Source organism: Zosterops lateralis, assembly GCF_965231275.1.
Source record: "Zosterops lateralis genome assembly, chromosome: 19".
NCBI classification, from domain to species: Eukaryota; Metazoa; Chordata; class Aves; order Passeriformes; family Zosteropidae; genus Zosterops; species Zosterops lateralis.
In genome coordinates this window covers 8,397,488-8,424,635 of record NC_139779.1, presented here as the reverse complement: position 1 = coordinate 8,424,635, position 27,148 = coordinate 8,397,488, and the positions used below count along the sequence as shown (strand labels likewise).

The following is a 27,148-nucleotide window of genomic DNA, read 5'->3' as shown; positions in this document are numbered from 1 at the left end:
CCATCAAGGACCCACTTCACACTCCTCATCCCATTGGGAGATGCTCTGCCCAGGGGGAGAAGCCAAGCATTCCCACCTGGATATAATCTGGGATTTGGGACAGGACAAGCAGCCCTGAGCCACTGGATTCCCAGAGGAGCAGAGCTCCCAGACCTTTCTGTGGGATCACTGCTTCAGGGAGAGCCCCTCACCTGGACTGCTCCCACCACCCTGCTCAGGTTGTATTCTGACTCTGTCAGTGGTCCTTTGTGTTATTGGATTTATTTTATTTCATTTTTACCTCTTTACCTTTCTTCTTATTAAATTGTGTCTCTGACTTGGAGCCTCTCACTCATTTTGCTTTCAAACCACAACAGGCTGGAATGCTGGGCAAGGCCAGAGAGCTGCTGCAGGGTCAGGGTGACAATGCCACAAATCCCCGTCCTAAATCCAGCCCCAAATCCCAGCGGGGCTCCCTCAGCCCCTGCTCTACTGGGGTGGGGTGTGGCTGCAACTGGAAGGAAAAGGGAAGGGATTTTAGCCATAATTATTGCAGATGAACCCCCCAAAGTCTCATGTGCAGCCACGAGCCCTCTCCACTGGGATGTGATCGCTAAAGGTCACCCAGCCCTGCGGTTTTCCTGAGCCAAGCCTTGCCAGCCCCATTTCCAACCAAAGAAATCAGGGAGAGGAGCTGAAATGGCAGTTTCAAACATCCACCTCTGGAAATGTAAAGGGATAATTGGGAGCTGCTCACTGATGGCAACAAATTCAGTCTCGTCATTTGGGGACTTCATTCCTGAAGGAGACTCAGTGGAACCTGCCAGGTCCTGGGGATATGGGGAGACCTGCAAGGACCCTCCCAAATCTGCAAATCCAGAGGGAGTTTCTACTTCTAAAATACTTAATAGCAGGTGTAGGAGAAGCTTTCCTGGGTTTCTTTTTCCTCTGTTTATCTTTTACAGAAAACAGGAAAATTTGTTGTACTAAACACTGAATCTTCCAAATGTTCCAGGAGAGTGATTGAAATATTTGCATTTCTCTCCTGTTTGGTTGTTTGAATGAAACTGCAGTTTCTGCACATCAAAGGCCCATAAGGATAAAGCCTTCCTGAGAATAAATCTCTGTTCTCTCTCTGTTTGCTGTGTACCTGAAAGCAGTCCTTGAGAATTCCACTGGAAAAAATGTGTTGGAGGCAAGCACAGACAATCCAGCTTGAAAGGGATTGCTTTCCTTGCAAGCTTTAATGACATTTTAAATAATGCTGAAGAACTCATTTCTTTTCATTTCCTACCTTTCAGTAACACTTTTTTTTTTTTTTTTTTTTTTTTTTTTTTTTTTTTTTTTTTTTTTTTTTTTTTTCTTATCCCAAAAGAAGAAGCTTGGCAGCTCTTCCTCTGGTGGAATGGAAACAAACATTGCTGGAATGAGGAAGAGAAATGAGATTTGGGCTCTCTGCTGGTGCTGACTGCTTGGACTGGGACACCAAAAACCAGCCTTGTTATTTTACTCCCTACAGATGATCAGATCCATCTGGGTGAGGCAGCAGTTGGCAGAATCCCCTTGGGGTGCTTCTCCAAGGTTTAACACACTCTGAAGCCACTGTGGAGTAGATGGATTTTAAATCCTCCCCAGGTTACATTCCCAGATCCTGGGAGCAGCCCCCAGAGCCCCTCAGGGTGCACCAAATTATCAGAGAAGGGGAACCTGAACATTTCTGGCTCTGGTTCAAGATGACCCCAGCAGGTGCCCAGGTGGCCAAAAGCATCGTGGGCTGTATCAAAAATGGTGTGGCCAGGGCGGGGATTGTTCCCTTTTGTCTCCTGGGCTGGCCCTGCTGAGGTCCTTCAGGGCTGTGTCCAGTCCTGAGCCCCTCAGGATGAGTGAGCCCTGGAGGGGCTGGAGCGTGTCCAGGAAAGGGAACAGAGCTGGGAAAGGGCTTGAACCCCAGGAGAGGCTGAGGGAGCTGGAAAGGGGCTGAGCCTGGAGAAAAGGAGGCTCAGGGGGGACCCTGTGGCTCTGCACAACTCCCTGACAGGAGGGGACAGCCGGGGGGGTCGAGCTCTGCTCCCAGGGAACAGGGACAGGAGGAGAGGGAACGGCCTCAGGCTGGCCCAGGGGAGGCTCAGCTCTGAATCCTCAGCACAGCAGGGACAGGAGCTCCTGGAGCAGGGCCAGCACAGCCTGTGAGGATGAGGAGGGACTGGAGCATCTCTATGGCCAGAAAAGGCTGAGGGAGCTGGGGCTGTTCAGCCTGGAGAGGAGCCCCAGCTGAGAGGGGCCCTCAGCCCTGGGTGTCCCTGTGTGCAGGGAGGGCAGAGCATGGCCCAGGCTCTGCTCCAGGGCCCAGCAGTGGCACCAGAGCCACGGGCAGGGACTGAGCCCAGCAATTCCCCCTGCACAGGAGGCACAACTTCTGCCCTGGGCAGTGCCCGGCCCTCAACAGGCTGCCCAGGGAGGGGCTGGAGTCTCCTCAGCGGGGATATTCCAGAGCCCTCTGGACACAATCCTGTGCCCTGTGCTCTGGGATGGCCCTGCCTCAGCAGGGAGGTGACATCAGTCACCCTCTGTGGTTCCTTCACACCTGGCTTAGCCTGGGGTTCTGGGATGCTCAGGAGGAACAGGAACTGCATCAGGATTCCCATGTCAGTGTGTCACAGATCACAGACTTTGAGATGGAGATAAGGCCACCAAAAGTGAGTGTCAGGGAACTCTCAGAGCACAGCACGGAGCCTGCTCCTCCTTCCAGCACTGGGGTGGAAACCAACCTGTTCACCCCAGCAAAACCAGAGATGGATTCCTTCACAGCTCTCATTTCCCAAGTGTTTGTTCCCATCCAGATGGATGCACTGAACACCAGTGCTGCCTTCGGAGGCTGTTTTGTGCTTGAGAAGGAGGCAGCAAAGCTGCCAGCACAGTCAGGCTCTTCAGAGGGCTGGTTTAATTAACTGGTGTGATATCAAAGCTGAAGGACTCCTGACACACAATTACAGGGCATTGTCTGAGCTGGAAAAAGCCGTGTAACCCTTGCCTTTATCATCATCTCACTCCTGTTCACTCGATACCTCCAAAATACATCCCATGGTCACATTTCAGTGGCCACTTCTGTATCTGCTGCTTCTTGGAACAAATGAATGTTTCTAAAAATATCAGAAAATCTCAGAACCTGAGCACACAACCAAGCAGAGAGGCTGCAACTGCATTTCAGAGCTGACATTAAAATTCCAGTGTGCTGCCCTGAACTCTGGAGAAGTCCACCTTAAGCTCTGCTTTGGAGGAGGTAATTTATGCTGGGCCATCCATCTCTGTCTGGGAGGCAGAGCCACACCTGAGGTGGGGACAGTCATTCCCAGAGTGCCGAGGTGACAGAGGCAGCCACGACTTATCTGTGTGACTTCAGGTGCTGGCCAACAGGAAATTCCTGGGAAAGGTGCTGCCAGGATATAGGTGATGGCTGGAAAATCCTCCAGCAGGTGTTTGAGCCTCTTCCAGATCATCCTCCCAACAGATGTACTCCTGGACTGCCTTTTCTCCATGGGTTCCATCGTTCCTTCCTCTCCTGCCCCACCACGCAATGAGATCTTCATCCCCCAGGGACTCCCCCAGGAGGACCATCTCCTCCCACACCCCAGCTCTGAGTCATTCCTGACATTCCATTTTTTCCCTTCCTCTTACACCAGCCTCGTGCTGCCCATTCCATCCCCTTCTCCTATTCCCTCGTTCCTTCTCTATTGCATCTCATGCACAGCCTGAGTCCCTGTCTGATTCCAATCACAAGAGTCTCTGCCTGATTCCCAGCCTTATCCCTGCCTGATTCCCCAATCCCTGCCTGATTCCCCAGTCCCTGCCTGATTCTCAGCCCCCATACCTACTGGATTCCCAAATCCCTGCCTGATTCCCAGCCTCAATCCCGGCCTGGTTCCTGGCTGGTAGGCAGAGCCTCCCTTGTCAGTCTGAGGCTCCTGCAGAGCCCCAGGCAGCAGGGATGCTGAGGGCTCATGAAGCCCAGACACGCCTCTCCTTTTCTCTGCTCCCCCGTGGGGATCAGACTGAGGATCCAGCCCCTGGCAGGGTGTGGGGATCAGGCTGAGGATCCAGCCCCTGGCAGGGTGTGGGGATCAGGCTGAGGATCCAGCCCCTGGCAGGGTGTGGGGATCAGGCTGAGGATCCAGCCCCATGCAGGGTGTGGGGATCAGGCTGAGGATCCAGCCCCATGCAGGGTGTGGGGATCAGGCTGAGGATCAGGCCCCCTGACAGGGTAGAATGAAGACTTGAGCCATGCTGGGTGGGCCTGGCAGGGTCCCTGTGGGCATGAGGAGCCGATTTTCAGGAAGGTGAGGCAGGGACTGTCCCTGTGAGGAATTACCAGGCCTGGGGGTAAAGGAGATGCTGCTCTGCTCCAAGCACAGGGTTGAGCTGCTCCCAAATGGGCTGGACAGGTGCTGTGTGCTGTAAACACAGAGCCCCTTCCATTACAATAAACCTGGCTGAATATCCCAAACAGAAAAGGGGTTATTAATAAATCAGCCCTGAGCGCAGGCGTAAGCAGAGCCTCACGCTAGATGCAGAGTGATTTATACACAAAGCAAAATAGATCAGTCTCACGTTGCTGGAAAAGGACACCAGATGCCTTTGACGTCACCTAAATTATCTCTATTTTTAAAAGTTACTCTTTCCCATTCGCTGCCAACTCAGAAAGTCCAATTTGCCAAGATAATCTATCGAGTGGGGATGAAGATTTCCAAAGTTGAAGTATCAGTCTCTTAGCAACCGTAGTACTCTTTGTATTAAACTGAGCCCAGGCGTCTCCTGGAGCCTTTTCTGCACCTAATCAGCAAATTCCCATTAAAGACACAATATTGGAGAAACGTCACTTAGGATCCAGGATACATCTAAACACATCGAGTCCATGTTCTCTCTGCTCAGAGGGATATTTATAGCAGGGAGACATGTCAGGGAAGGATGTGGCATCTCTTATTCATGCAAGGGTCTGGATAAGAAATGAGAATGTAGGAGAAAAAAGGTGCAGCAAGAGTGATAAGAAGAACAACATAAAATCATGGGAAGGACTTCTTCCAGCTGGGTACAGTTCAAGTGGTGGCCTTTGGGTGGTGGGAAAGGGTGAGAGAAAAGAAAAGCTCTCTGCTTCCAGCCCAGGGTTTTGAGCCATTTGATGCCTCCCTTTCTCCAAGCCTACCAGAGTTCTGGAAAGGGCTTTTGCCTCCCACATCCACATCTGCTTCTCCAGCCCAGCACAAAGCTCTGACTCCTGGAAGCTTCCCTTGGGTAACACCTCCAGGTGCTCTGCAGAAAGCTGTTTTGGATGGACAAGGGGTGACACAAAGCCACCTCTCTGTCCTGTCCCTGTGCAGCTCTTGTCCTGCCTACCCACCAATTCTGGCTATTTTTTTTTCACAAATGTAAAAACACCTTCAGGAAAAAAAAAAAACAAAAACACAGCAGCAAAACTCCTGAGTCACTATTTCAGTAGAGATGGCCCAAAGATGCTTCCTTATCTCTGTAGAGATGGCTCCTTATCTCCTTGCATCCCTGCAGGCTCTGTGAGGGGACCATGCCCTGTCCCTGTGTGCCCAGGATCAGCCTGGGGGTTTGGCTGGGCTGTCCCCACCCTCCCTCAGCAGTGGGAGCAGGGCCAGGGCCGTTCTCTGCACCTGAGGATCAGAACTCAGCTGCATTTGGGGATTTTTGGCATCCATGGCTGCCTCCCACAGCCTGCACATGGATCACACTCATCCTGGTGGCTGCTGTGGCCAAGAGGAAGGGCAAGGAGACGTTTCCTGCTCCTGGAGCCATTGGATTTGGAGCCCTGGACTTAGAGGAGCGGGAGCAGCTCTGAGCTGGGCCATGCCCTTCCTGCTGCCCTGCAGCCACCCCACAGCCCCAGCCCTGGGCAGGGGTGGCCAAAAACACATCCCAGTGCTCACAGGTGTGACTGTCACAGGTGAGCCAGAGCTCCAGGTGAACCTCCTGGAGTACCACACAGCCTTGGACAGGAGCAGGATCCTGGGAAGCAGCCCTGGAGCAGGCACGGAGCCCTCCTCCACCAAGCCAAGAGCCACAGCTCCCAGAGCTTTGGGACCTCTCTGTTCCTTATCTCCCAACAGATAAGAAGAAAAGGAAATCAATTCCACCTCTCCTCTGCTCCAGCTCCAATCCAATCTCTCTAAGTACTTCCAACCCTATTTCCAAAGCATCCCACGAATAATTCTGTTATTGCCTGGGATTGTTGTTTATGATGTGGGGATTGCTCTGCACTCCAGGGCACAGGGAAGAGAGGCTGAGTGCCTTTAGATTTACAAGGCAGAGCAGGTTCCCCACCAGCTGGATTGCTTAGGGTGGTTTTGCTTCCTGGCACACGAAAAATGCTGGGGAAATGATCTTGGGATGAGTGTGCAGCACCTGATTCCAGAGGCACTGGGAGCAGTCAGTGTGACAGGGAGTGTGGCACTGCCAGGGACACTGGGAGCAGTGTGACAGGGAGTGTGACACTGGCAGGGGCACTGGGAGCAGTCAGTGTGACAGGGAGCTGTGGCACTGCCAGGGACACACTGCAGTGTCCCAGCAGCAGGGTCAGTATAGCCTCAATACAGATATTCAGTATATCAACATATCCCCACAATATCCATGCACAGTATGAGCACAGACACAGCACCCTAAACCTCCTGGACTGCCTGGAATACAAAGTGGATCTGGTCCCAGCTTGAAATCCCATTGAATTTCCCCAGGCAATGATGAAGTTGGTTGATAAACTGACTCTGGAAATATTTCTTGCAAATATGAATCGATTTAGATTGATAAGAAGTAGAATCAAGAAACAAACCCACCTGACTGCTCTTGGCAGCTTGGCCATTAAATACATAATTCAATTCCAAGGAAACCCAGCTCTGGTCGGGATTTCCAGCACAAAGGAGGCGACTGCAGGAAGGGAAAGAATCCAGCCCCAGTCCCTTTCTCACAGAAGTGGTGCCTGCTGGGGCTCCTCCAGGGGTGCACAACTGCCCTCCCCTGAGGGCCTGATCTTGGCCAAACACCTGAATTCAGAAGTTTGCTGTGAAAACATCTCAGGAGAGAGGGGGAATTGTCTCCCTAAGGAAGCAGTGAGAAGGGAGCAAAGTTCCTAAGTCAGTTCAGGGGGAAAACCCAAAGTTTCTGGTACTTTCCCTCTCCTCTCCATGGAAGCAGCTTCTCCCTCAAAGCACAAATTGCTGCTGGTTTGTCCCAAGCTGGGAAGCCGTTTCTGCTTCCAGAGGCTCCCACATCCCTCTGCAGCTGATCCCGCTGTGCTGGACAAAACCTGCCTGTTATCCTGGAGACACCAAAACACCTCCAGAGCACTCAGGAAAAGCTGCTGTGAGTTCTGCAGGTTGCCAAGAGCCCCAGGGGATTCCACAGTAGCCAAGGAATAACAAGGAGCAGGGAAATCCCAGCTGTGCTCCTTCCACAGGCTGTATCCCTGTGCCAGCTGCCCATGGAGAGGGACTGCAGCCCAGCACAGGCACATCAGAGGATCCTGGACATGGAGAATCTACTCCAGGACCTTTCCAGGCCATCCAGGACCTCTCCAGGCCATCCAGGATATGGGGGAAGGACAAAAGCAGCTCCTTGTTCCTCGTCTCCATCTGATATTCTCTCCAAGGGTATTTTAGCAACAGCACAGAAGAGCAAAAGGAGGAAAAATCCCAAACTCTGCCAGTTTCATGGAAACAGGGAATACCCTGAGCTGGAAGGAATCCACAAAGATCCTCCTAGTCTGGTTCCTGGCCCTGCACAGGACAGGCACAAGAATTCCAGCAGGAGTTTATTGCTGCAGCACATCAGCTGCTTTTCCTCCTCCATCCCTTCCCATCCACTCCATCCCAGATCCCAGCAAGGGACTGGGAGTGCCCTCAAAGGTCACACATTCCCTGTGCCTGGATGAAGCTCACTAGGACAGTGTTCATGGAATCAGGGATCATCCAGTGGGCTGTCCCATGGGCAGGGACAGCTTCCCCTGTCTCAGGCTGCTCCAAGCCCCAGTGTCCAGTCTGGCCTTGGGCACTGCCAGGGATCCAGGGGCAGCCACAGCTGCTCTGGGCACCCTGTGCCAGGGCCTGCCCACACTCCCAGGGAACAATTCCTTCCCAATATCCCATCCAAACCTGCCCTTGGGCACTGGGAAGTCCAGCTTGGTTCATCCATTCCCAAGGAAGGGCAGTGAGGAGACCTGGAATGCTCAGCCTGACCTGATGCAGGTCTGCAGCTCCAGAGCAGTTCTGGGTCCTGGGAAGGGCAACACCAGATCAGGGTGGATCTGATCCTCCAGGTCAGGGTGGATCTGATCCTCCCTCAAGGGCCCTTCTCCAAACTGTCCCAAGACCTCCACAAATATTCCCATTCCATTACAGGATCACATTTACTTCTGTTTATCCCACAGGAAGAATCCCATGGATTACCCACGCCAGCAGTGCTGCTCCACTTTCTCCTCTCCCCAACACCTCCTCCAGCTCCATCTGACATTTGCAGCTCTGCTTTGGAGCAGACAGCCAACAACTGCTCCATGTTCTCCTTCTCCACACCCTTCTCCCACTCTGGAGCCTGGATTCACTGCATCCTGGGCTCTGCTCAGCCTGGAAGCCTTTGTTGAGCTGTCACAAATTCTTGTCACCTGTCCCTCCAACGTGGCCCTTCCAGCCTCTGCTGGGCCCTCTGGCCACCAGAAACACTGAGCTGCCACCCGCACAAGAACCTCTCTGCTGCTGAGCCATTGGCAGGAGGAGAAAATAAAGAAACCTCCAGGCCCCCAGACCAATCCCTGAAACATCCAAGCTAGAAATCCTACACTGCAGACTTCACTGTTGGCAGAGCTCCCCATGGAAACAGGAGCTCCCCCAGCTCACCATGAGCAGGTCCCACAGGCCAGAAGCTGGGTCACATCCTCATGCCCAGCCCTGAGAAGGGACAGCTTTAGTGGGACAGGCCAGAATCTCCATTCCATAGGAGCCAACATCAGTGACCTCATCCTGCCAGCACCCCCTGCTCTGGTGCTCATGGATCCCAGGGGGGTGGGAAGGGCTCTGACCTCCCCTCCATGGCCAGCAAAGGCTCAGGGATGTGGGGATCATCGGGAGTCCCAAACCGGCCCCTTAGCCCAAGTCAGGAGCCTCCAGCCCGGCCATCTCCAGCAGGAATTATTCCCACCACGCTCCCTGGATGTGGAAGGAGCAGCTTGGGCACCTCCAGTGCCACCCCCTCGGGCACCCCCAGCTCTCAGGTGAGCTGGTGAGGGCTAGACTGGCCATTCCCTGAATGGCCCCATCTCAGAAACACGGAGAGAAGCTGTAACTGGCAGGATCAGCCTCCTTCTCCTCTCACTCTCCCTGTTCTCATGGAAAAGCTGCAGCAACATTCACACTTAATCACAGAACTTGCTGCACACAGGCCCAGCTGCAGGGCTAGGGCAGTTCTCTCCCTTCAGAAAGCCCTCATTCCCTGATTCCTGTCAGTTCTTTCCTTTTGGAGAGGCCTCATTCCCTGATTCCTGTCAATTGTATCCCTTTGGAAAGGCCTCATTCCCTGATTCCTGGCAGGTAATGCTTTTGGAAATCCCTCATTACCTGATTCCTGGCAGTTGTATCCCCTTGGAAATTCCTCATTCCTGATCCCTGTTAGTTTTATCCCTCTGAAAATCCCTCATTCCCTGATTCCTGCTAGTTGTGTTCCTTTGGAAAGGCCTCATTCCCTGATTCCTGTTAGCTGTATCCCTTTGGAAAGGCCCCAATCCCTGATTCCTGGCAGCCCCTGAGCCCAGAGGTCTCCCAACACCAACCAGGGCAGCCCCTTTGTCAGCATCTTGCTCTGGGGTAAGATTTTGCTGCTCCTCTCACCTAAAAATATCTCAGGAGAATTTGCTCTGCTTGAAAGGGTTTCCAACATCAAACATCTGCTGGGAATTCGGAGCAGGGTCTGGCTTGGTTTTCCTGCCCTTTTCCCAACTTCAAACAGCTCCAGAGCCCTGAGCCTGGCGTCACTAAAACCCCCAGTTCCACCAAAAACTGAAATAAAAGCTGGGCTGACACCTCCCTCCATCCCTTTCCCCCTTCCTCCAGGGCCTCCTGCACGGTCAGGTTACAGTTTCCTGTGGGTTTTCCTGAGTTTTCCTGGGCTGGGCTCGCACTGGGAGTGGCAGGATGGGCAGAGAGTCCCTGCCCTGAGGAGCAGTGAGAGGAGAAGGGAACTGGGACCAGCCCGAAGCCCACAGGGAGTTCTGGCCCTTCCTAAATCCTGCACTGAAGGCTGAACTCTTCCCAAGCCCTTGCCCTTGGCATCCACACCTGGGGGAGTGTTACTGGGAAGCTGTGGCTGCCTCTGGATCTCTGGAATGTCCAAGGCCAGGTTGGACATCGGGGCTTGGAGCACCTGGGACAGTGGAAGGTGTCCCTGCCATGGCAGGGGTGGAGTGGATGAGTTTTAAAGTCCTCCCAGCCCAAACCATCCTGGAATTGTGTGATCTCTGTGACGAGTGACACACACACCTCTGGGGTGTCCCAGAGCTCCTCAGGACAGCCAGGACCTGCTGGGACAGTTTTCTACCTGGGAATCCCAGACTTTGCTGGGCCACAGCCAAGTGAACAATCTGGTTCCCCTTTGAGCCAGGCCGGGCCATTTTAACCATTAACTCTGCTGGTTTCTTTGGGCAGATCCAGCCCCTGGGGAAGGGGAATCACAGGGAGCTCCTGGTGCCTGGGGAGGGCAGAGCCAGGAGCACCTAGTGCCACACTTTCTACACTTCATTGGGAAGCTTTACAAATTAATTGGAGTACAAAGTTAGGTCTAATTGATGTTTGTATTGATTGAACTCCTCCAAGTCTTAATTTTGGTTGTAAAACTTCCTTTAAAACAGAGCCATTTATAATTAAGACAGGATCTGTAATTAATAGAGTTTTATACTCATAAAACTGCCTCTCTCATCAGTCTAAATTAAACTCCACATGAAAGTTGGAGCAAATTAAATACAGTAGATGCCAAAACTACTTTCTCTGAACTCTTTGCTATTCTTATTAATGTCAAAACAGAAGAGATGTGAAGGTGTGGAGAAGTGTTGGAAATCCACGTTTGGTGAGGAGACAGCAGGGGAGGACACCACGGTCTGTGCCCACCCCATGCAGGGTGAGCACAGAGACATCCCCCTCACCTTCCACATGAGGCAGGAGCCACTTCCCACATTCCAGCTGGAAAATTAATATTTTCTTATTAAAATTTAATATGGTGCCCCTCTTGCACCATTCTAACAAACACAAACCTGCTTGGAAAAGCATTTTGTTCCACCAGAGTCACACGAGGTCACCACGCCCAAGGACGGGTTGGCAGAGGTTCCCTTCACGTGCCAGGGGTTATTTAAAACAAAGGTTAATTAAAACAAAGGTTAATTAAAAGAAGGGTGAGGATTGGCCTGGCCATGCCCCCAAATCCCCATTAATGAAACTCCTCAGCTCTGGTAACTGTGGTTGACCAAATGACTCTTTCCAGCCTGATCCATTGGAAATCTTTACAGCCATCAACCACAATATTTACATGGCCCAGACAATTCCGAGCTCGTGGCAAGAAAATAAATCATCGTGGACATATGTACAGAGCTAAAAGTTCCCCAATAAATCTGTTTGCCATGTCTGCCTCATCCATATCCAGATAATTAGCAATTCCCTGCTTTAAATGCTCCCCTTTAATTGGGGTTGCTGTTTTTAGTGGAATATCATTTCCTCTTCCCAAAAGGGCCATTACTATTTTTGTATCATGGGTTTTTCTGGCTGCCACATTCTGCTCTCCCCACTCAAATTAAAAAAGTCACTGCAACCCTCACCAAGTATTTATGGCTTGAAGATTCCTACACACATCCCTGAGCTGACATCCAGAATGCTTCTCACAGCTGTCCAGAGTTATCCAGGGCTATCCCACGGAACTCCAAACTCCAGCTGGAGCCCAGGCTCCTCAGTAGCTGCTGTGAAGAGGCTGCTCAGGCACTGGTTGTTCCCAAAGCCATCCTTTGAGATGCCCAGCTGTGCCCATGGCCAGCAGCAGTCAGGGAAGTCTCAAGGAGCTCTCTGGGTGAGGAGCTCTGGCCAGTGCCACAGGAGGGTTTGTCCCCTCCCTGGGGATAAGGATTATCCCAGCTGCTCCTGAACAGCCACCAGCCAAAGCAGAGCTGGGGCTGATGGAGGTGGAGGAGGTGCCTCCTCAAAAGCATGGGAAGGAAATGCCCAAGCAGCACCAAACCCCTTTGTCTGATCTGTTTTAGAGCTAAACCAGATGGGTCTGTGGCCCTCTGTCTCAGAGCGTCCCTTTTCAGCCCATTTTCTTAATTTGTGCTGCTCTCATCCCATCAAAGCCTTGGAGGCCTCAGGAGCAGGAGCTGGGAGAGGTAAGGGAATGCAGACAGTTGATTATTAATGAAGCACATAAATTACCATACTGGTAATTACCCAAAGGAGCGAGGTTCAAAAGAGCCTCTCTCTGTTCCAGCAGCGATTCCCAGCCCAAACATCCAGCCCAGCCTGGGGCCAGCCCTCCCTCCCAGCCAGGCTCACTCCAGTGCACACAAACTGGGGTGGGACTGGCTCTGTGCCCCCTCAGAGCTGAGACTTCCTTCCCAGGCAGCAGATGAAGGGTGGTGGAATGAGCTGTGCCCATGGGCTGCTGCATCCCAGAAACCCCCCAGGATGGGATGTGACATCCAATCTTCCAGCACTCAGGAACTGAAACTCAGGAGGGTGAGGCTTTCTCTAGGAGCTGATCCCTAAAAGGTTTCTATTAGAATGAGAAATAGACTCTAAGGACATCACCAGTTATCTGATTCCTTCACTGACAGCCCAGCTCTATCCATGGGAATTTTCCTGCCTCCATCACTGGGATCAGAATTTCACATTTGTGAAATCAGCATGTTTTCCTTGGGAGACACCGAGTCCCTCCCCAAGGTCAGCTCTTCCATTGGCTGAGCAAAGACACCAGCCCTGCTCCTCCTGAGAAACATTCCATGGGCAGCCTCTCCATGCAGAGGAACTCCAGGGATGTGCCATGTTTGGCTTCAAACATTGCTGGGATGGGAAAACAGGAGCTCTCCACACGTCATCAGGAGAGCTGTTATCTGCCAGGCCTCCACACTGCAATCCCAGCCCCAAGTTGTGGGTCAGAAGGTGACATAAACACACTAAACACCTGAAAGCAGCAGCTCCAGGTCTCTGTTATTGCGGATAAACCTCAGCAGAGACATCCCCAGAGTCCAGGAGTCAGCCCTTCCCCACAGCAAACCCCGCAGCAAAGCCCACAGCAAACCCCACAGCAATGCACACCAGGTGTCCCTCGGGCTCAGGTGGCACCAGGTGACACCCAGCCAAGAGCCCTGGCCTGCTGCTCTTACAGGGGAAATAAACTGAACCCTTCAATCACCTAAAAACTCCTCTCCAAATGCTCAAGAGCTGCTGAGCAACAGCTCCTGAAGTGTGAGCTGCTGTCTGATCCCATCTCCTTCTGCCAGGCCTGAAGGGAACACCTCAGCCTTACTCTCATTGATGGGAGCTGCAGAAATCAAAGCACATCTGCTTATCCAAGGAGGAAAAAAAAAGCAGATTGGAAATGCCAGAGCCAGTGCAGGACAGCAGGGAACCTGAGGAGAAGCCAGACTCCCCCTCCAGAGCCCAGGATTTAACCAGACTCCGGATTTGCTTTGCTGCCATTTCCTCAGCTCATACATTCCAGCCTTTTCTTGTGAAAAGTGAGAGCCAGACAAAAGGGAGGATGGGGAATCCAGCAAAGGAAAGCTGTGCAGAAACGAGCCTGGAAGGCTGCTGGACTGAACCCTGAAGGAGCCATCAGCTCCCTAAACCCCTTCCCAGAATGGGGTGGGAAGTGTCCCTCCTGCATCCCAGCCAACCCAAACCAGGGATATTTTTACTGCTGGGCTGGAATGGCCATTCCTGGGCTGTGCCAGGGCCCGGCCTTGGCTCCTGGGAGCTCCTCAGGGGAGCAATGAAAGCACTGAGGGCACAGGGGGAGCTCAGGGGTGACCCCACTCCTGGGGCTCCTCTGCCAGGACAGGAGGGATCCCTGCACATCCCTGCCCAAATCCTGCCTCTGCTCCTGTGCCCTTGGCCTGGCTGCTAAAGAACCATCCCGAGGCAATGTGTCTCCTGCAGAGCTTTCCCCAAAGCAGACCCAGCCTCTCCGAGACACCTCATCAGCTCCCAGCAGCTGCCCCCACCCCAGGGCCGGGCTGGAAGGAAAAGTTTGGATTTGATCTTTCTGTGGATGCTGGGACCTGGCCAGCCAAAATCTGCACGTTTGCCACACCTTCAGGGCAGAACTGAGTGAAAAAGCTCAGACTCAAAATGAAACACTTTGTTTTGGAACGGATGAGAGTTCTTTTTTCTTCCATAGCTTCCGATTCAAAAATGCAAAAATTCAAATGTGCTGATTTGGCTCAGATTAAAAAAAAAAATAGAAAAAAGTAGGGGCATCCATTTATTTTTAAACTCCAATAAACTGAACAATCCCCTATTTGCAGAGCTGCACTGGGAGGCAGTGCCTGTCCCAGGGCTGTTAACCCTCCCTGCAGCCCCTGAGGAAGACATTTGTACCATCAGGGACCTTGTTACTCCTGTGCTTTAGAGAGGGAACCTCAGCCCATCTCACTTCCACTTCCCCCAGGAGCAAAGCAGGACAGAACATCCAACTCTCTCTATTTTCTCATTTTCTCTCCAGCAGCACTGGAATCAATTTTACAAGGCAGTGACGAGCTCCACTGAGTGACACGCCGGCAAACACTGCTCCCATTTCAAAGGCACAAACTACCTCCTTATGGGCAAACGTGAGGAATCGAGAGCACAAAACTGCTCCAAGTCTTTTGTAGCTCCGGGAAGTAGCAGCAATTCCAATTGGCCCCTCCCCACCCAGAGCTGTTCACACAATCTCACGCCCTGGATTAGATTTCGTTGAAAGGAAAGTAATGGGATTTGTGTTTCCTCGGAAATTAAAAAGAAATTGCCCAAAAGAATAATCCTAAAATACAAAATACTGCCTCATCCCAGATGTTTCTAATAGGCTTGTGTTCTAATGGCTTATTTAGAGGGACTTTTCCTAAATGACATCTTAATGATGTGCATTCAGGACCACGAGGCACAAATATAATTCACTACCAAAGCTTGGGTGTTTGCTTTCTTTTGTTGCTTTCCCCCTTCCCCCCGAATTGTTATCAAAATAAAGGAGACATTTTCAGAAAGCCTTGATGCTGTTCTGCACTACTAAAGACTGAAAATTCCAAATGTCAAAGCTTCTGGGAGTTCTTTTCCTTGCTCCTACTCGGCTCGTGTTGCCTGTGACCCCTCAGCTCCAGGCTGGGACTGAGCAGCTCCCTGCTTGTCCAACCTATCCCAATTCCAGCCAGATTTGATCCCAGCTGCTTTCCCCTGGTGAAATGGTGCCAGGACTCTGCATACCTGGGCACTGAGCTCCATGATCTCCTGTCCTGTCGTTCAGAGTGTTGCTTCATGTGATGCTTATGTGGGTCCTGCTGTTGTCCCAGCACTGCCACTGTCCCTCCCTTTTGTCCCTCTCAGCTGGGACCAGGCCACAGGAGCCTTTGGAGTGAGGGTGAACAGAGGACCAGGGCAGACAGAGAGGTCCTGGCTCGGCTCATGCCCCAAACCCCACCTGATGCAGGGCCCAGAGAGCCCCTGGCCAAGCCCTCTCTGCCCAGCATCACCTTGGGCTGAGCTCAGCCTGCCAAAACCATGGCTCAGCTTTACTTCATCTCATTTGAGGAGTGAACAACCTGAGCCAGGCTGGCACCAGCCCTGGGAGCTGCAGTGCTCTCACCCTGCAGTGGCTGTGCTGGCACCAAGGGCTCCCAGAGCATTCCAAAACTGCAGCTCCTGCCTGGCCCCAGGAGCTCTGCTGCTCTCCTGGTGCTCCCAGACATTCCCTGTGCCCTTGGATATTCCCTGTGTCCCTGGACATTCCCTGTGCTCCCAGACATTCCCTGTGCTCCCAGACATTCCCTGTGTCCCTGGACACCCACTGTGCTCACAGACATTCCCTGTGCCCCTGGACACTCACTGTGCTCCCAGACATTCCCTGTGCCCCTGGACACCCACTGTGCTCCCAGACATTCCCTGTGCCCCTGGACACCCACTGTGCTCCCAGACATTCCCTGTGCTCCCAGACATTCCCTGTGTCCCTGGACACCCACTGTGCTCCCAGACATTCCCTGTGTCCCTGGACACTCACTGTGCTTACAGACATTCCCTGTGCTCCCAGACATTCCCTGTGTCCCTGGACACTCACTGTGCTTACAGACATTCCCTGTGCCCCTGGACATTCCCTGTGCCCCTGGACATTCCCTGTGCCCCTGGACACCCACTGTGCTCCCAGACATTCCCTGTGCCCCTGGACATTCCCTGTGCCCCTGGACACCCACTGTGCTCCCAGACATTCCCTGTGCCCCTGGACATTCCCTGTGCCCCTGGACACTCACTGTGCTCCCAGACATTCCCTGTGTCCCTGGACACTCACTGTGCTTACAGACATTCCCTGTGCCCCTGGACACTCACTGTGCTCCTGGGCACTCCCTGTGTCCCTGGACACTCCTGGCATCCAGGGTCAGATCAGGAAGCAAAGGGGGCTGAGCTCTCCTGTTCCTCTCTGCTGTTCCTGGGGCATCCCTGTCCCTCACAGCCCTGCCTGGGCGTCCTTGCACTGCCCCAGGGCCTGGGAGCACCACGGTCCCTGGCAGAGGGGCACCCTATGATGGGTGTCCAAGGGTGGACTTTCACGGGCTCCTACAGATCTGCTTTGATGTCACCAAAGCCAGAGCTGGAAGAGCAGCACCTCCCACTAGGCTCCTGCTCCATGCCCAGGTCCCCCGGAGCCACCTGGCTGTCCCTGCAGGCTCCAGGGACAGCTAGACACGGCTGCACATGGCTCTGGCCTTTGGCTCCAGCAACAGCAAGTCCAAGACTGGAGGCAGCTGCTCCTCTCAGCTCCTCCCCAGCTCCAAACCCTCTGCCCTCTGCTGCCTCCCACCCATCCTGCCCCTTCCCCTTGGGGCACAGCCCCCCCTGCTCCTCCTCTCCTGCTTTCCCCCAGCTCTGGCATTTTGGGAACATGCAGTGCAGGTCCTGAGGGAGCATCTTTGCACAGTCCATTTAATGAACCCTTGGCACCTCGTTCTCATCTGAGCTGAGGCTGTGATGTCTCTGGAGCCACGTCTGGGCAAGGGGAACTGGCAAACAGAGAATTCCAGCCAGAGAGAGAGGACAACCAGGTTTAATTCCCGGTACTGCTGACATCCCTCTGCTGGCCTCACACCCTGCTCGCTGTGCCAGGGCCCTGGCCTTGGCCTCAGGACAGGAAAGGCACTTTCTGGCACACAGGGACATGGGGACAGGAACACAGTGTCCCTCAGCAGAGTCCTGTGGGTGATGGATGTTCCCTGGAGCAGCAGGACTGGGATCCTGACAGTGCCATGGGAAGTGTCCCCACCCCAAACCAGGAGCACCGACCTTGGCATCTAGTGATCATTCCAAAGGCTCTGCTCGAGTGACATCTGAAAAAGGCCCTTCAAAGGCGCCAGGTGAGACCCCCTCAGTCTTCTGGTTTCTGTCCCTGCCACTGCTGCAGCAGTGCTGTGCCACCCCCGTGTCACCAGCAGGGACCACAGGGACATGGCACTGGGCAGTCCAGGCAAAGCAACTGCTCAAGGGGAGCAGAGACACAGAGGAGACTCTGGCAGCTCCCAAGGCTGTGGTGGCTTCTCCCCCTCCCCAAATCTCTCTGCTGCCCAGGAACTGAGGCACAGAGGAATCAGCAACAGCCAAACCATCCCAGTGAAGGACAAGGAACAGCGATCTGTCCTTCTGCTTCTCCAGGGTACACCTAACCCCTAAACCTCATTTAGGGGCAAACCTATTTCTGAGTGTTCCCCTGTATAGATTCAGTGGGGTTTTGCAGGTGTTGGTGCCTTGGAGAGGCGGCTGCTCTGAGGAGCCAAGGCATCGATTCTGCTGGGCTGGGCCTTGATTACAGCTGATGTGCTGAAGGGAACATCCCTCCTGGCTGAAATCCCTGTCCCCACAGCCCCCAGGGACACCTGGCACTGCACTGCCCCACCAGCCCAGCAGGCAGAGCACCAGGATCATCTCCAGACCCTGCAAGACTCTGAATCAGGGCAATTAAAGGATGGATCTGCAAAGGCCAACCCTGAGAGCCTGTCTGAGTGAGCAGAGCCCTGGCAGCCCCACAGGCCCCTTGTGTCCATCCTGCTCCTGGGCTCTGCATCCAGGGCTGCCCTGCTGGGATTCCCCAGAGCTGTCCCAGCTCCTCCAGGCAGCTTGGCCAGCCCTTCTCCCAGCCCTCCCTGAGCTCCTGAGCCCAGCACTGAGAGAGGAACTGAAATAAAAAATCCCTCAATGCCACCGAGGGATGCCTAAGGCAGCTTAAATCCAGGGAAAAGGCCAGGTTTTTGCCTCTGCCTGTGCATTTAAATGGGAAGAAATGGCTTTTCAGAGGGATTTTCAGCTGGGGACCAACTGTTTGAATCCCCAGAGCTGCTGTGGCTTCTGCAGCACTGAGGTTTCTTCAGGGCCTCACTCCTGTGGCTGAGGAAGGAGCTGGATGGACAATTCCCACCTGATCCAATGGAGAGGCACCATCGTGGCCCTTTATGGGGTTGGAGGGATGTACAAAGTCTGTTCCTGCAGCACTGCCAGCCCTGCCCAGCCCCAAAAGCCTCAGGCAGGAATTGATGCCTCCCATTGCCAAGGAAAGATGCTGTGGACAGACTGGCCCCATCCCAAAGGATCCCTGGGAGCTTTGGGACCTGGCTGGGTGTGCACAACACACCAACACCTCTCTGAATCCACAGCTCTTCCCATCCTGGAAAATGGGGCACATGGAGGCAATCAGCCTGCAGGGAATGTCCAGGGAATGTCACAGCTTTGGGCTGCAGAAACCCTGTCCCAGGGAGTGCCACTGCCTGGGGAGCAGCTCAGCAGAGCAGTGAGGCAGCAGGTGATGATGGGACCCCTGGGTGCATCCAGGAATGCTTCATGGAATAGCAGGGACTTGCTAAACCCGGGTTTAACACCAGGGATTGAAGCTTGTAAAATTAATGATCCAGCCTAGGAGCTTGCATCAAAAATTAAAAATCCCTATTAAAAATTGGATAAACGTGTCACAGACAGATTTAAATGCTTTTTATAGAAGGTTTAGCTCCTGATGTGGATTTTCTCCATTCCTGTGGCTGGAGGGGACACAGGCAATGAATTCCTAGCCACAGAAGAATCACCCTGGCAGGATCCATGGAATGCCAGGGAGCACCAAAGCCTCAGCAGCACCTCTGGTGAGAGAGACACCCACAGCAGATCTGAAAGGAGCTGCACCAAGGCATGGTTTGGATCCCTCTCCACATCTTTTTCCATCTCAAAATCCATCTTTTTCCAGCTCAAACAGGCTCCATCTCCACTACAATAGTCCAGGAATCCTTCAGCCCTGCCCAAGGATATCTGAATATCCCCCCCAGTAACGCCCTGTCTCACCAGCCCGTTCCCAAACTGTGTCAGCATAGCTGGAGCTCAAACCATCCCTTTAATTGTTGTCCAGATGGTGTCCCTGTCATTTTAATTTGTTGGCAGCCAATCCCATTTTATTTGTACTCTCTTGCTGCAAGGACTCTTTCCTTGGAGATGCTGCTGCTGCCTGTTCCTGGATTTTGGGGGTGGGGCAGTCCAGGTGACACATTCTCCCTTGGGAGGGGGTGTGGGACAGAGGGAGCAGAGCCCCTGGAGCCCTTCCCAAGGCTGGGTTTGTCCCCCTGGAAAATCAACCTGCCAAAATCCAGGCTCCTTGTGCAGGGTTTGGGGTGTAAAGGAGAATTGAAACACTTCCTGTTCTGGAGTTTCCCCCCATCCAAAGCTTTCTGCCACCTTCCTGCCGAGGAGCTCCAGTGCTGGAGAATCTCACAGCTCAAACCCTCGGAACCTGGAATTCCTCTGCAGACCTCCCTGCGCTCCCATCCTCTGGGTGCCCACACACTGCACTGCCTGTCTGGGCAGGGAAGTGATGCTGATTCCAGGGAAAAAGCTTTCCTGGAGTCTGAGGGGGGAAGGTTGGTGATACTGGATGTGTGGCACACAGGACCCTGCTGCCACAGGGAAGGATTCCCAGAGGGAGCTCAGGAGAACGGAGCTGTGCTGGGCAGGACTCAGCCAGTGCTCCCAGGAATGCAGCACATGGAGACTCCTGATGGGACAGAGCACAGGGAATGACACCCGCAAACCTCTGCCTTGGGGGATCCCTGCAGCCTCCTCAGGCCTCAGGCGTCAGAGCTGCAGGGTCAGGGACCCACCCTGTCCCATCCAGGAACTGTCTGGAGCAAATGGGAACCTGCAACTCAGGAATTCCTGCAGAGCTCATTGGGCAGGCCCTGGCACAGGGTGCCCAGAGCAGCTGTGGCTGCCCCTGGATCCCTGGCAGTGCCCAAGGCCAGGTTGGACATTGGGACTTGGAGCAGCCTGGGACAGTGGAAAGTGTCCCTGCCCGTGGCAGGGGTGGCACTGGATGGCTTTGAGGTCCCTTCAAACCCCAAACCCTCCTCGGATTCTGTGATCCTCAGAACATCAACACTGCACCAGGTTTTATAATTTCTTTAGGGAGGCGGCTCCATACCTGGCAGTCCCAAGGAAATCCACACTGGAATTCTAAGCTGTAGCTGGAAAATTGGCAGAAGGAGCTCTGCAGAAGGGAGAGACAGAGCTGCTCCTGTCCCCAGCAGCCTGAGCATGGTGCTGGCACAGTTTGATATTCAGGGACATGAAACCCCATCACAGCTCAATAGCAGACAGGAATAATTCCATTTCCAGCTGTGGCCACTGGGGATGAACCTCCCTTGGAAAAGAGCTCTGAGAAACAGCAAATGAGCTTTATACAGTCCCAGCCAGTGTATTAATGCTTGCAGGGCTTGCACTGAGTGTGAACTTGAGGAGCTGTGAAGGGATCCATGTCCAGAGCATCTCCTACCCCAGGAGAATTTTTCCTTTCCTTTCCTTTCCTTTCCTTTCCTTTCCTTTCCTTTCCTTTCCTTTCCTTTCCTTTCCTTTCCTTTCCTTTCCTTTCCTTTCCTTTCCTTTCCTTTCCTTTCCTTTCCTTTCCTTTCCTTTCCTTTCCTTTCCTTTCCTTTCCTTTCCTTTCCTTTCCCTCCAGGTGTTTTTCCCTCTCCCTGGCTTAGCCTGTTGCTGCTCCATGACTCAGCCCACTGACTAATGCCTGTCTCCCCTGGGTCTCCCTCCTGGAGCACATTCCTGCTCCTGTTCCCTGGATCCCACCTGGATCACTGAAGATAACCAGTCCCCAGCTGGGGAGGCTGGAGGGACTCTCTCCCTGTCCTTTCCCTTCTGTGCCATGCCCAGGGCAGGATTGAAGTGCCAGGGAAAACTCAGCCTCTGGAGAGAGACAGGAGCTGTGGCACACAGCTCTGACTCTGCAGCCAGGGAATCTTACCAAGCCTTCCTGATAACAGCACAGAGAAGCAGCTCTGGACCGGCCACAACCTCCTGGCTCAGAGGGTTTTTGCTAAATGACAGCCCCTAAAGGAGCCTGGGAACAGAGCCCTGCAGGACATGGCCCCTTCCCAGGATCCCCAACACCCGAGGCTTGTCACCAGATGTGCAGAAGAGGGTGAACAGCCCTGACTGACCTGGGCTGATTTTCAGAGGCAGCTTTAGGATGGCACAGCTGTGTTTGTGATGTTGGGCCACACACCACAGTGTGTGAGCCCAGAGTGTCCCCAGCCCCACGAGTGCCACCCTGCCCTCAGCCCTGGAGCCCCTTGGCCCTGCCTGCATTACTGGCCAGTAGGAGACAGTTGCTAATCCCAGCTCCATGTGGAGCAGCACTTTACCAGGAGCCTTAAATTCCCTCAGGAGCTGCTTTCAGTGGACTCTGGAGCTACTCAGGGATGTCTTCTACACCCAGGAAAGAGAGCCAGGTGAGAGCTGATGACAGAAGGGAGGGGCTGGGAAGAAGAAGCAGGAATCAGGCATCTGCTGTGGTTTATAATCCATAACGATGGGAAAGCCTCCTGGTGAGGGAAGCCCCCACATTCCTGTCCTGTACTCCCCTGCATCCCAAGCTCCTGCAGCCTCTTTTCCTGGGCTGCTCTGCTCACACCTCCTGTTCAAAACCCTGGCATTGCCACCCTGGAGCTCCACCTTAGGAGCTGCAAGGAGCCCAAAATCTCTCTCAGTCTGGAAAAGCCCCACAGACACCCCAGCCCCACCTGAGGCAGGAGCTCCATGGGTGAGACACCAGATGCCAACACTGCCCTGCAGAAACATTTCCTCCTGCTGATTCCAAAGGCACCTGGCTCAGATAAGGATTTATTGGGATGTCTGCCTGGACAAATGCTGCTGCTGTGGTTCACATTTGGGTTTCTCTGCAAGGCCCCACTTGCATCTCCCCCAAGCCTGCTTATCATGCATCTCCCTTCAGGTGAGATTTGTCACATTCCCACTCTGGAAATGTTTTTCCCTCCTGACAATACCCTTTAGATAGTGCCTGTGGAGGTGGATGACTCAAGCTTGACATGATTATTTCCATCTAGCATTTTTTTTATTAAAAATACTCCTGGTGGTTCAGAACGTGAGGACAGGAGCTGCCTTGAAAGGGACATGGAAAGCTCAGAGTCTGCACAAACTGTGGCATGATTTTATGTCAACCAACAAGAGCCAGAAAATCTATGTAAAACAGCCCCTCCCAGCCTGAATTTATCATTTCATGCATAGAAACCTCCAAGCACATGGCAGTAACATCCACCTGAAGCTTTTCCATGCTTCCAGTCCCTCAGAGCCAGGTTATGGATGAGCTGCCACTTCCAGCTCTGCTATTTCCCCGGAGTTACAAAGTTAAGGATCTCCTGATTTAGCTCTGGGCAAGTTAATTCCCTTTGTGACAGCTCCCAAACACCCTCACACTACTCCAGCCCCACAAATAGCAAACGCTGCTGCTGGGAATAGACACCCATCAGCAGAGTGACCTCTCCTCTCCCAGCCTCCCCCTGCTGCCAGCAGCATGGAAAAAACCAGACTGGAGTTAGGGATGACAGATGGCTGCTGCAAGGCAGGAAACTTTTACAAGGAAAAACTTCCTGTGCTCTCCTGAGGCCTCACCTGGGAAACTGGACACGGGTCTGGTGTCCCAACATGGGAGGACATGGAATTGTTGGAGCAAGGCTGGAGGAGACTGTGAGGTTGATAAAGGGACTGGAGCACCTCCCCTATGGAGAGAGGCTGAGAAATTTGGGATTGTTCACTTGGAGAAGTCTCCAGGGAAACCTCAGAGCCTCCTCCAGGGCCTAAAGGGGCTCGAGGAGAGCTGGAGAGGGACTGGGGACAAGGGATGGAGGGACAGGACACAGGGAATGGCTTCCCACTGCCAGAGGGCAGGGCTGGATGGGATATTGGGCAGGAATTGTTCCCTGGGAGGGTGGGCAGGCCCTGGCACAGGGTGCCCAGAGCAGCTGTGGCTGCCCCTGGATCCCTGTGAGTGTCCAAGGCCAGGTTGGACACTGGGGCTTGGAGCAGCCTGGGACAGGGGAAAGTGTCCCTGCCATGGCAGGGGTGGGGCTGGATGGGCTTTAAATTCCCTTCCAACTCAAACCATTCTGGAATTCTCTGATTCTGAATATTCACTTGGAAAATAACCTCTCAGAGAAGAGGCAGAGAAGCACTTTGAGTGTTCACCCCAAGCCCTGGGCTCCTTCCCCCTTATATTAGTTGAAGTCAGAGCTCTTTTCCATCTCCTGATCTCCCTGTTCTCCTCCAGCCCCCACCTGCAGCTGAAACAGGGAGAACTCCTGGGTATTCCCTGTAGGATGATCTGGGAGCAGGGTCAGGCCTGCAGCATCCCAGAAACCCCTCCCAAGTGAACAGTGCTGACACACGCAGTGCCAGACACAGAAAAAAAGGAAATCTGCTGGAAAGAACCCAACAGATCAGGCACTTGTTGGAGCCTTGAGTGCAGAGGAACATTATAGAAAATTCCCAGTGACTCCTCCAGCTCCAAACCTATCATAATTTAATCTGTGTGACTGGAATTTCTCAATAGGCTGGAACTCCCTCAGGACCGAAATCTCATTGAAAAAGAAACCAAGGAGAATTTTGGCATCTCTTCCCCAGCCTGGAAGATGAAATGCAAATCTGTTATTGGCATTGAGCTCTCACAGCTTGATCCATCCACAGAGCTCCAATAGCCTGACATTAACTTCTCAAGGAAGAACATTTTGTTACTCATCCTCAGACAGTTTATGCTTAAAGGCAGAAAGACTAATTCTGTTTGGGGTTTGGGCAGTGAACCTTCCCCAATTACCAGCACAGTCAAGCACTGATCTGGTATTAGAGACAAAACACAGGGAGATGGAGACTGCTGACTTCATTTTAAATATAAATTCCAGAGGCTGAACGCTGCTGGCACATGGAAAAGCATCTCCAGCTTCTTCTGCTGCTTTGGCTTTTCAGACATGCATGGATTTGGTGCCACTCCTGTGTTTGCAGGTGGAGGAAGATAACCTGAGCTGGAGCTCCCGTGGGCTGTCCCAGAGCTGGGGACTCCTCACGGCAAAGCGACAAAGCCCTCACCAGGAGGGGTGTAGAGCAAAGGCTGCCAGGAAAAGAACAGATCTTAATTGGAACACGAGCCTGTGCCCAACAGGCAGGGAATAAATGGATGACGAGGTGAAGAGCTGTGTCCGAACTGCCGGGGGCTCTTCGTGAGAGGACACGAATCCTCCTGCTCTCCCACTGCCCGGCACGGCCACCTCAGTGCCACTCCAATTAGCAGCACTTGGCTGCTCCTTCTCCAAAGGCAGCCCCTCCACACTTAATTTCCCGTATTTGTCGTTAATTAACGGCGACGATCCGCGGTTCTGGAGCTCCAGGTTCTCCCGGGGCAGAGCGGTGCCCGAGCGCTCCAGATCCGCACAGGGATCGGGGACAGCAGGGGAAGGGAGGAATTGAGGCTGGATTCCTTTTCTTCACCCAGCACAGCCCCATTCCCTCACCCAGCACAGCCCCATTCCCTTTCCTCACCCAGCACAGCCCGTTTCCATGCCAGGGAAGGCAGGGGAGCAAAGAGGGATGAGCATCCCCCGTGCCCTGCACGGCCCTTGAAGCAGCTCCTGATGTGCCTCTGTGAATCTCACAGGCAATTACAGCAGCCGTGCTTTAATCAGGACAGGAATAACAGCAAATCCTTGTTTGTGCTTGGAGTGAGCTGCAGGACCTCCTCCCCCTGGTGTGTGCCCACAGCCCCTGACCCTGCACAGGGACAAGGCAGGGCTAGGCCTGCCCATACTGTTGGCATCTTTGGGGTGAGGAGAAGCTGAGCCAGCTCAGTTCAGCTGAACTCAAACCCTCAAGCCAAACTCCAGAAGAGCCCAGAATGTGACCTTGGCAGTCCTGGCGTTCCTGGGTCTGAGCTAAGCTGCACTGGAGTGGTTTCTCTGGTTGTCCCTTGCATGAGCTGTATCCTCACACCTTCACTGGGAAGAGGAAAACACTGTCGGTACCTGAGCTAAATTCATGTAAAGCTGACAAACCCAAATCCAAAGGCTCTGAGCTGGAAAGGCTGGGAAATGAAGGTCTGATTTACCAAAGCACACAGAAGAGGGGCAGGGTGGGCAGAAATGTTGGCCTCCTGTTTCTCCAAAATGCCTCCAGTTCCACCTTGCACCCTTCCCTTGATCCTTCCCTCAAAAAGTTCTCCATCAAGGCCCCTGATTCTGACCATGGCTTGTACCAAGTGTCTACTGAAGAGCAAACCAAGAGCTCCAATTCATTCCACAATACTCAAAGACCAGCTGTCAACAACATTAACTCTAATTGTTATCTATAACTCAGAAATTACCCTGGTGAGCCACAAATCCTCTGCAAAAGAGACCTTCCCCCCCAAACCAGATGGGGAGTACCTGGCCACACATCCTGGGCCAGGGCAGAGGGGATTAACTACAACAGCTTCCAGGGGAAAAATGATGGGATCCTCCAGGCAGCACACGTGGAAAACCTTCCTGATGGCCTGTGCCAGAGTAAGGCTGCTCTGTGCTCCCTACCACTGATCTGGAAAATGGAATTTTAAAGCTCTTCCCATCTTCTTAAGCCACAAGCGACATCCATGCATCTTCTTACCTTGAGACATGGAGAGGAACCTCCCTTTGGGAAGGCCTCAAAGCAAATGAGACTTGGTGGGAAGAACAGACTCAGCTCTGCAGGGTCCCAGGGAAGGCTAAAGACATCTTTGGGACAGCATGAGCCTAAATTTTTCATTTTGCCCATAAAATGCAGGCTTAATGTTTCAAAAAGCTGCAGAAGGACAAAAACTGTGACTGAAATCACTCCACAGCTCCCAACACAACTTTGGTCAGGGACGTTCTCTGTGTCCCTGCTCTGCTGAGCCATCCCACTTCCCACCTGCCTTCCACGCATGGGACAGCAGGGAAGGGGTGCAGAGGAGCCCTCCCCAGCCCCACAGCCCCGGGCAGCACTCACCATCCAGCTCCTCCACAGAGATGTTGGCCAGCTGCTCGCTGTCGCTGCCGGCCGAGAGCGAGCGGTTCAGGTAATTGCCCTTGTACAACAAGCCAGCTGTCACATGGTGGAATGGCATCTTCTCCCTGCCACCAGAACGGGAAAAGAGAGGGTCATTGTGGTTATCTGCCTTTGTTCCATGGGAATGGAGCAAAACCTGGCCTGGAGAAGCGGCTGGACCAGGCTGGACCTGCAGTTGGGTGTGAGAGGGGTGGGCTGAGCTCGGACCCAGTGCCCGAGGCAGGAGCTGAAGGAACAAACAGCAAAGCACCTGCTGCCTCTGGGTGCTGGAGAGGAGGGAGGGGAGCCAGAGCAGTGAAGCCTTAGGAAAACAAGATTTCCCAACACTCAGACTGCAGATTTCAGCCTTGGTAATAATTACAGAGAGCACAGAGGTCTGCACTGACCTGCAGACAAAAAGTTATAGCATTGTAGAGTGTTTGAGTTGGAGAGGACCTCAAAGCCCATCCTGAACCACCCTGCATGGGCAGGGACACCTTCCACAATCCCAGGGTGCTCCAAGCCCCATCCAGTCTGGCCTTGGACAC

General features: G+C 53.3%; 1 protein-coding gene across 1 annotated transcript in view; it reads right to left on the bottom strand.

Moving 5' to 3' along the window:
* The window catches only part of CALN1 (calneuron 1), a gene marked incomplete at both ends in the record, with an annotated part of 94,915 nt that extends 68,236 nt beyond the window's left edge, over positions 1-26,679 (bottom strand). The window contains one exon of the mRNA XM_083875519.1: positions 26,562-26,679. Coding sequence (XP_083731645.1) covers positions 26,562-26,679 — 118 coding nt within the window. The remainder of the gene's footprint in view (positions 1-26,561) is intronic.
* Positions 26,680-27,148: the final 469 nt, after the last annotated feature.